The sequence below is a fragment of the Cupressus sempervirens genome, chromosome 9 (genome assembly GCF_028749045.1).
Source record: "Cupressus sempervirens isolate cs-2001-9-10 chromosome 9, ASM2874904v1, whole genome shotgun sequence".
Classification (NCBI taxonomy): domain Eukaryota; kingdom Viridiplantae; phylum Streptophyta; class Pinopsida; order Cupressales; family Cupressaceae; genus Cupressus; species Cupressus sempervirens.
In genome coordinates, this window is record NC_143126.1 from 4,854,371 (window position 1) to 4,864,339 (window position 9,969).

Sequence of the window (9,969 nt, forward strand, 5' to 3'; positions counted from 1 at the left end):
AATTTTTTTTTAAAACACCTAACTACAAAAATATAATCTTAGAAACCCTAATATGATGACAAATTGGACATAACTGTTAATAGAATGCCCATATTTTCTTAGGCAAAACTACTTAATAGAGAATTCTAATTTCTAAAATAAAACTACCTCATAAAGAACCACAATTTCTAAAATAAAGACCTCTTATTCACTAGATGGATCTATTTAACTAAAAAAAAATTCATTTCCAAAAGAAAAAAATGCCGACTAAAAAATGTTGTGATTGTTAGCCTTTACTATTATTAAAAAAAAACCCCTAAATTTGCTTTTAATATTACCATTTCCTAAGAAATATATTATTTTTCTTATAATAACTTTTAGCTCCAAAAAGACTTATATTTGACTACTAGTTCTATTTTTCAAACAACTAAATAGAACTATAAATTTGGAAAACAATTTTTAGGCCCCAAAAAGGCCTAAATTTGACTATCAACACTATGTTCTACACAATTTTTATTTTTTATTTTTCAAGGCAGTACTTAAATACAACTATAGAACCATACATTTATTTGTTTATCAATTGTATTGTCAAATAATTTTCAAATTTATTTTACAATGAAAAAAAAATACAATTATAGAACCATACCTTTATTCAAAATGAAAAGAAAAATAGTTTGAAATCCTATTATTTAAAAATTTAGTTTGAACAAATAAATACAACTATACAATCATACTTAAATTTGACTATAGACACTATTTTTCACAAAAAAAATTATTCTATTTTTAGAAAGTACTTAAATACAACTATAGAACTATACTATTATGTGCTTATTGACTTTATTTTCATACAATTCTTAATTTTATTTTACAATAATTTTTTTTAATACAACTCTAGAACCATACCTTTATTTAATTATAGACTCTATTTTCAAACAATTTTTAATTTTATGTATCAATAAATCACCTAAGTACAACTGTCCAATCATCCAATTTAAACCCCCAATATGATGGAGAGGTTTTGGAGTAGAATCCTCCTAAAAAGCCATGAATGGGAGTATAATCAAATAGTACCTAGTTTCGAGCATTTTGACATGGGAAAGACATATCAGCCCTAGGTAATACATTTCATCAATGCTCGTAATACGGAAATTTTGTCACCTTAATGTCATAAGCCAAGATTACCCAATCTTTATTGTAAATTGTGGGCAAATCACATTTTCTCTATTTTTTTGAACCTTTTTTCCCATGGCAAGGCTGGCTTCCTGCCCATTTTAGCAATTTCAAGCGTGTTCTTTTCTACCCAATGAGTTACACATAACATTAAATTCTGTTTTATCATCTCCTACATTTTTGCATTGAAAGAGTTTCGCTGTATTGCTCCGGCAAATTCTTTGGATCTCTGTGTATATCATGTTGAATTTCCAGCGCTGAAATGCTCTTCTTCCTCGACCTGTAAATCATTGCAATCATCAGAATGGCGAGGCCTAATGGAAAGGGAATTTGCGAGGAACGAGTAGATCGATATGAGGGCAAAACTACTGTGTATGTGGTGTTTGCATGCATGGTTGCTTCCATTGGTGGTGTTGTTTTTGGTTATGACATCGGTGTTTCTGGTGAGTATATATACAATGTTTATCCATCACATCTCCAGTCTTTACTTTGAAATTCATATGCTGTAGTCTTTGTTTTGGCCATAGCATTGGGGTGCCTGGTTAGTATATACACAATGTTTATCCATCATAACATATGCGGAGTCTTTACTCTGAAATTCATATGCTTGATTCTGTTGGCGGTGTTGCTTTTGGTTATTACATTGGTGTTTCTGGTTGGTATATATACAATGTTTATCCATCATAACATGTGTGGAGTCTTTGCTTTGAGATTCATACGGTAGAATTTTTTTCACTGAGCTCAATTCTGCTAGAGATGACTTGGTGTCCTATTGGAAATATAACTGTCTTTAGTCTTTTGCATCAAGTTTTGAAGAAGATAAATCTCTTAGAGATCTGGTAACTATATCCGGGCACAACTGTGTTAGAATTTCTTTCCAGAATTTTGACGCAATATTTCGATCTGGAAGAATCTCGGAACAGTTTGAAAGGAATAATCCTAACTCAGTTGAATTTTGATGAATTTGTCAAGATATTTAGCTGCGGAAATCAAGTCTCTCTTTCACTTTGCAGAGATAGGTCATTGGAATTTCCAGTGATGTTTTGAAGTTAGTATCTGTCTGAGTCTGTACTTATCAAAAAATGGTAATGAGCCTATTTAGTGAGTAAAATGTTTATCAGAAGTTTAGAGGTTTTCATAATATTTAAATAGCTCTTTCAGTTCTTGGGATATCTTTCCATTTATTTAGAATACCTGCAAAATAAGCTCGCTCTTTTTTAACTATCTGTATCCATAGCATTACTTTTTTAACCATGATGGTATCTCTTATCTTTTTTCATATATATAAGCTAGGCTCCCAGGCGACAGGGTTTGCTGCAGGTTCTATATATTTTAAGTAGGTTATGTCCGGCTTCCAATTTTAATGCATAACCAAAAAAGAAAGAAAGAAAGAATCTTTTTCGTAGAAAGTTGAATGGCCTCAGAGGAATGGCTTTATTTGAATGTCATTAACTTCACATTTTACTTTGCAGAAGAAATATGGAAATAGAGCTTCTATTCTTTAAATAGAACTTGGATTCTTGAAAGAGGTCACAAATTTAAATAGGATATAAATAGGATATAAGACATGTACATTTCATTTGTAGTATGGATAGATGCCGCGTACAGACAGTTCTATTATATAACTATCTGCAAACCCATAAATAAACTGTCCTATATAATAGACTATAAAATAATCCATTTCCATTTCTGAAAGAATAATCCTCACAATAATAATTTTAGGAGGGAAATTCCCCAATGGCTTGTACCTTAGCATTATCAGCATCCAGTGGCGTCAGGCTATTTTTTAATAGTCGCATCAGGGTTTATATGGCTTTTTTAGCCTACCTTTTTATTGATCCGTTCCCTTAAATCCACGCTTTATGGATACCGTAACCCTAGACAGATGCCAATTAAGGATACACCCTTTATGTTGATTTATTGTTATCGAAATAGCATCCATAGGTTTAACAATATAAAGGTTCTATATTCCATTTCGGCATCAGATACGACCCACAATCTTTAGGTTTCTTGTATACCTTTATAAACAATCTGACGTTGTAGACATGTATTAACAATAACACTAAATTCTGAAACTTTGTGTCATTCTTCCACTGGAGATCAAATGGTTAATGGGTCATTAGAACCCACCTGGTACTTTGATAGTTTGAAAATTTCGATTGAAATACGGTTCTGTAAAGCCTGTTGATCCAGAGATATGGATGATGTTTGTTTACCTTTAAGGTATTGTGGGTTAAGCTAAAACCATATCTGATGTCTTTGGATATGTAAAATTGGCCAAGGAAATAATTGGATTCTCCATTTTAACGATTGCCATTACATTTTAAACCCTTGAATTGTGTAATTTTTTAATGGTGATAGCTATCAGTGAAACCTAGTATTTGCCATTTCACAAGAAGTTCTTATAAGATTTCTTTTTGGGAATTGCAGGAGGAGTGGCGTCCATGGATCCTTTTCTTGTGAAGTTCTTCCCGAACTTGTACAAAAAGAAGTACTTCCAGTCCAAGACACGCGAAAGCAATTATTGCAGATACGATAACCAAAATCTCGGCCTGTTCAATTCATCATTATATGTTGCAGGTCTTTTAGCTTCGCTGTGTGCATCTTATGTGACAAGAAAATATGGACGAACGAATAGTATTGTCATTGGAGGTATCAGTTGCCTGCTGGGTGTAGCTCTCGAAGCCGGGGCCATAAACTTGGGCATGCTTTTCACTGGACGCATCATGTATGGCGTGGGAATCGGCTTTGGAAATCAGGTAAGTTTTAGGTCATTAATCTTCCGTAGATCAAAATCAGTACCAGAGACTGCTAGAATATCTTTGTAAAAAAATTAAGGTCAAATTGAATGCCACTTGTCAAACACGGAAGATAGAGAAAGAAGTTTAAATTCCGTTAAAACTCAAAATTAGGGATTGCAAAATTTCTGGTACTGATCTTTTTCGTTTACAGTTTTTAAGATCACGGGCCATCTACTTTTCATTAGATAGTAATTCTGATCATTGTGAACAATTTTTATTCAAAATTTTGTTTGGTAAAGATGAGGAAAACTTTGTTATTTGAATGTGTGAACTAGGCAATCCCGGTTTACATTTCAGAGTTGGCCCCTGCAAATCTCCGCGGTGGATTGAACATGATGTTCCAAGTAGCAATAACCCTTGGGGTTTTCACTGCAAGCATGATAAACTATGGAACCCAGAAAATAAATCCTTGGGGATGGCGTCTCTCTTTGGGTTTAGCTGCAGTTCCTGCATTTCTTTTGACTGTTGGAGGCATATTATTTCTCCCTGAGACCCCCAATTGCCTCATAGAGCAAGGTCATTTTGGGAAAGGCAAGGTTTGTTTGGAAAAAATTAGAGGGACAAAGAATGTCCAAGCTGAATTTGAAGACATGATGGATGCAAGAGAATTGGCTAAAGTCATAAAAAATCCATATCGGAACATTCTGAAAAGAACAAATCGTCCACAACTCGTACTGGCAATTTGCATGCCAGCGTTTCACATTTTGGCTGGTATCAAGCCATTATTGTTCTATGCTCCTATGCTATTCCAGAGTTTGGGACTAGGGGAAAATTCTTCTCTCTATTCTACTGTATTGACTGGAATTTTACCCATGTTTGCTGGGCTTTTTTCTATGGTCACTGTAGACAGATGGGGCCGCCGAGCCTTGCTAATTTGGGGAGGATTTCTGATGATAATATGCCAGGTATGGGGATGAATCTTTAATTTTTAATCTGATGATAGCATCCTTTTTAGGAAAAAAGATTTCTGGGTAGACCAAGAACAGCTCTAGCCAGGAATTTGTTTGTTATAATTAGAATGGAGACTGAAACCTATAGTAGTATCACTAATAGCAGTATTGCACACTCACTAGTAATTTTATGGTTCTATCTGTTCACAGGCAACATTGGGCATAATATTGGGCTTGAAGTACAAAGCAGACAAAGAGCTTTCAAACAACTCGTTAGAGCTGTTGGTAATAATCATTTGTATATTTGTTGCTGCATTTGGGTGGTCCTGGGGCCCTCTTGGATGGACTGTGCCAAGTGAAATTTTTCCATTAGAGACACGGTCCGCTGGACAGGCGATAACTGTGTCTGTGAACCTTCTTCTAATGTTTGCAATGACTCAAGCCTTTCTACCCCTCTTATGTGTTTTCAGATTTGGGATCTTCCTATTCTTTGCAGGTTGGATCTTCATTATGACTGTCTTTGTATATCTCTTCTTGCCAGAAACCAAAGGTGTGCCCATTGAAGAAATGGTTATTCAGTGGAGAAAACACTGGTTTTGGAAGAAAATTGTGCCACCTATTGAAACTGAAGAAGCTAATGAGAAAATTGAAGATCCCCTAGAGTGGATTCACAACTTAATTTGGGAGATTTCTTCCCGCCACACTGCTCACTAGATGCTCAATGGAATATGATCAATCCCCACTTAATTGTCTCCTTGTTCAATTTAATTCAATAGTGCAAAGATGTTAAGTTATTTTTGTCAGCTTGCTTGGAAGTCCTCTAGGGCATAATCTCTGCCCACCTTATTTTGTTTTGTCCAAAGATGTAACCTCTCTTTGGAGCTCAATAAGTCCAATTGGTAATGATGTATGCCTACCTTCCCATCTGCAAGACTAAAGATGTAAATCCCTTTTCAGGTCAGCATGTTCCATAGGATTTATCTGAAGATGTAACCTTCCCCTTACTTGTGTGATGAGACTTGTAAGTATAATGTTTCCAACTCCCAGGCTAGAAAGTGATCGAGCAGTAACATCAAATAAATAGTCTTGACTATCCAAAGACGCAGTCTTCATTTTTGTGTACTCAGTAGAACTCCATTGTGGTATGATCTTCACCGACCTTAACTTTTGCTGTATGATATTGCTACCATGGTAATTAGTATTCACAGATATAGCCTGTTTTTTGTTAACTTATTTGTAAGTTCAATGGGCCTGATCCAAGCCCATCTTAGAATCTGCAATCTTCCTCTGCAATTTGTTAATTTGATATTGGAACTAAAAAACTTTCAAGTGTATTAATTTTTCACAATCTATGATTTGATTGAAGATTGCTTCTGAATACAATTGTTTTAGTTTTTTGCACCGTCATTTCCAAACATACTCTGTTTCATCATCAGGTTGTCACTGCTTCATCCTGATGATGGATCATAGAACATGGTCTGAAATGTTGATACAAACACACGATCAAATCCAGAAGCAAACTTCAATTACTACATTATTTTGTCCACTTCAATACTTACAACTAAATGACAACAGTATCAATTAGAAGTTCATTAATTTATCAACAACCATACTTAGCAGGGATTTAACAGTACCACTAATGGAGTAGTTTCAATATCAGAAGTAGTAAACTTTTCAATATCAGAAGTAGTAAACTTCTTCCTCCACTGTAAATTGAATGGGACATGATACCCTTTTTATCAATTTGATGTGTAAGGAAACAGTTTTTCCAACTCGTATACATATAAAGGTAATTGAGAAGAAATATCAATCTAATAACCTTAACAATAAACCAGATGGTTACCCAAGGTGTAAATATTCATGGTCAGCATGCCTAATATTTTGTAATAAGTTGCCGATTAGGTATGGGAGCAGATGCAGGTGTGAGAATTGGGTGCGCAGATGCGCAATTTTTTGAATGCGTTTGGATATATATATATATATAGGTAAGCATTATACTCACTGAACTTTCTGGATCACCAATCAGCAGACAGTATTGATCATGCAAGCAAAATTGCTTCAACGAGCAGAAAAGACATAGTAGAACGAATCAATCAGACAGCATCTTGCACAGTGCAGTAACCAAATAATGACCTCAGTCATTTCCAGCAGTCTAAGTCACAGGATACGTCGAATTTCATCCATGAAATTCAAATTTCAGTGCATATTTACCCTTTTCGAACTCCATCCAAATTTTATGATCTTTAATATGATATTGTTATTTAATATAATATTATTATTTTAAATTTAAAATAATATTGAGTTATTGAGTTTAATTATTTAGCAATGTCAAAATTGATATACTCTTACATATAAATATAAATTTAATGTCAAATTATTTTTTGAATTTCTATCCATTCTGAATTTCATCTAAATTTTATGATTGACGAACTTTAATTTGAATAAGAACCTTGTGGCTTAGCCAGCAGTCAACACAATCAGCAAAGAGTATAATTAATCAATTTTAACAAGTACAGAGGATGGCAAACACAGGCAGCATCTTATACAGTCGGCAAGAAATAGGAACTTAGAAGCAGTGAATAGGATTGAAGGTATACATCTTGACTGAGCACACATCAGCAGAACAACAGCCGGACAGCGAATGATCTAGTAAGAGATAGTAGTATTTAATGGTGCTCACCAAATATTATATGAAACGTCTTGCACTTGAGATAGCACTCAAATATAATATTTCAATCATCGGAAGATCACACTTACCTGTTGAGTAGAACTGGATAGGCTTGGAGAATAACAATCAGTGATCTTCAGCATTAGCAAATTAGGAATATGAAGAGCAGTACTTTGAGGCAGCCGAAGTTCAAGCTGGTAATTGAAAGCATACAGAAATCATAGACATGTCTGGTTAATGGAAAAAATCTCTAATTAATATCTTGCTACCTCCCAATACTAATTGAAAATCACAAAGTTAATGTCAGTTTTGACATATTACCTTTTTATGGCCCTTGAATGCACTTGGATGTGCGGCGTTGCCCCTGAAGGCACCAGGAAGCGCATCCCAGGGCTGTTGATGTACTCAACACATCCACAGGGCATCCACAGCCCTGTGATGCACTTGCTGGGCACCTCCAGGGTGCAACTGCCTCGGTCTCGGACTCCGCCTCTGCCTATGGATGCATCGGCATCCACATCTTAGGGTGAGGCAAGAGAATCTGATAACTTATATTTTGGATCAAACTTGTCTCCAGTGTGATATCATCAAACTTTTTGCAAGCTTAGTTTTCCCTTACTGTGTGATATTTAAGAGTGATTGATTACACAAGTAAAAATGAATTGGTTGAATCAATAATCATTACAACAGGTAATTAATTAGCAAACAATAATAGCTAATAAATTATTAATATTTCTAAATCATCCCCCAATAATTTAATTTGTGGACGTTGTTGATTACAAATGGCTTGGTTTAGAACTATACAACTTTGATAGGAGACAATGTCTTTGTAAACACCTGCAGATAATCTTAAGTAGAAATGAAATAGATTTGTATTTCCTTATTCTACACTTTTTCTTCTATGAAATGGCAATGAACCTGGTCATTAGATATCTCATACATAACAATATTCTTTGCTATCATTGTTGTTCTCTGTTTAATGCAGTACATTATTGTTGGTTTTTTTGTTAGGGGATTTGCATATTATCTAGGATTCAAAAGGATTCTTTACATTCAGCTAGTTTTGCATATGACTTTGTGTGGAATTTTAATCTGTTTCACTAGAGGAATTGAAAACTTCATAAGATAAGAGATTAGTCATGATTCTATTTTATAAATATATCCAATCGTCAATTTTGATTATCAATGGAGCCTCTGCAATGAACCTATAAAGTACAAATCAAGTATGTCAACAACATTTTTGTATCCTTCTAGTGAAGGCTCTGCCATGAAATTTAGAGAGTTCATAGATTATCCTTGATCTAAATGAGAGTTAAAAAGAGCTCCTTTAGGTTGTTGACATTCTTTGTTTGAGAAAGGAAGACACTATTCACGATGAGAGAGAAAGGGATAGAGAAAGGAAGAGAGGGGGAGAGAAGGAGAAAGTGGGAGGGAGAGATTAAAATTAATTGAATATGAGAGGAAGGATCATGGAGCAGAAATTTTAGAACAAACTTACTAATAAGAAAGTTATTATAGGAGGATCAAAGATCATAAAAATTAGGACTGAATGTACCAAGAAGGGTGTTGTTGAGCATGCTAATTTGGGTGCTGTCAAAAAGGAAGAACACATATATGCGTTAGAATCTACTTGACAAATCAAGGCATAGTTAATTATTCGGACAAATTATTTGAGTTTGTGGGAAATTAAGGAATAACACCTTTAAGCAATACAAAAAAAAAACTTACCCACAACACAATAAAAAGTAGAAAGAAGTAAATTATTACTATTATTATTATTATTTTATAAATTTTGAATTTCCAAAAGTACCCACAAAAAGCATTAGTAAAATGAGGGGTCCAATCCGAGAAGGGGATCCAATAAAATATTGTGAACGAAGATTCAAGGAGGTAGCAAGAGAGTTAGATTTTTATTTAATATAATTGTGAATTTCCAAAAGTACCCATAAAAAGCATTAATAAAATGACGGCTCCAATCCAAGAAGGGGCTTCAATAAAATATTGTGAATGAAGATTCAAGGAGGTAGCAAGAGAGTTAGATTTTTATTTAATATAAAAATGAATGTCGAAATGGTTTATCTCAAAATTAGTTTTGAAGATGAGAACATCCATGTGTAGAGGAGTATTTAATGCGTCCTTTGAAGAGGTGGCCCTTAGTCTACCATACTAAGAAAAAATGTGTAGAAGAAAAAGAAAAAGACTAGTGAAAATAAATAAATATAGAATTATAGAACAAATTAAAGTTAAACAAGAAATACTAGCTAAGAAAGGCACTAGTCCACAAAAGGAGAGAACAAACATTTGGTGTACATATTGTTGAAGGGAAGGACATGAAAAAGTATGTAGCATGTGATGAAAGGAAAATAAACAACTACCACATTAAGAGTGGATATGAAAAAAAAACTAGGAAGAAGCAAAAAGTATATTATGGCACATATAGAAAACAGGACGACCATGAAAT

General features: G+C 34.2%; 1 protein-coding gene and 1 long non-coding RNA gene across 3 annotated transcripts; one reads left to right on the forward strand and one right to left on the reverse strand.

Annotated features, from left to right (window-relative positions):
- The first annotated feature begins 1,012 nt into the window (after nt 1–1,012).
- On the forward strand, nt 1,013–6,069 carry LOC149537339 (sugar transport protein 7-like). Of its 2 annotated transcripts, none has more exons than XM_089802852.1 (4): nt 1,013–1,592; nt 3,580–3,908; nt 4,226–4,855; nt 5,051–6,069. In XM_089802852.1, exons 1-4 carry the CDS (start codon nt 1,454–1,456, stop codon nt 5,552–5,554), a joined length of 1,602 nt encoding a protein of 533 aa, XP_089658978.1. In that variant the 5' UTR covers nt 1,013–1,453; the 3' UTR covers nt 5,555–6,069. The 2 variants fall into 2 exon arrangements, with proteins under 2 accessions (XP_089658978.1, XP_089658979.1); XM_089802853.1 differs by lacking the exon at nt 1,013–1,592 and adding an exon at nt 2,806–3,372.
- Nucleotides 1,328–7,987, reverse strand: LOC149537340 (uncharacterized). Its single transcript, XR_016356552.1, has 3 exons — nt 7,830–7,987; nt 7,598–7,702; nt 1,328–1,429 (listed from the first exon to the last, which is right to left on the reverse strand). It is a non-coding gene; the product is annotated as an uncharacterized LOC149537340 (long non-coding RNA).
- Between the last annotated feature and the right edge of the window lie 1,982 nt (nt 7,988–9,969).

What these genes read in the sequence shown, in the direction of transcription:
- LOC149537339 (XM_089802852.1), top strand. Translation starts at nt 1,454, where the DNA reads ATGGCGAGGCCTAATGGAAAGGGAATTTGCGAGGAACGAGTAGATCGA. An exon ending in TTATGACATCGGTGTTTCTG is followed by an intron (nt 1,593 to 3,579) that starts GTGAGTATATAT and finishes TGGGAATTGCAG; the next exon opens with GAGGAGTGGCGTCCATGGAT. An exon ending in GAATCGGCTTTGGAAATCAG is followed by an intron (nt 3,909 to 4,225) that starts GTAAGTTTTAGG and finishes TGTGTGAACTAG; the next exon opens with GCAATCCCGGTTTACATTTC.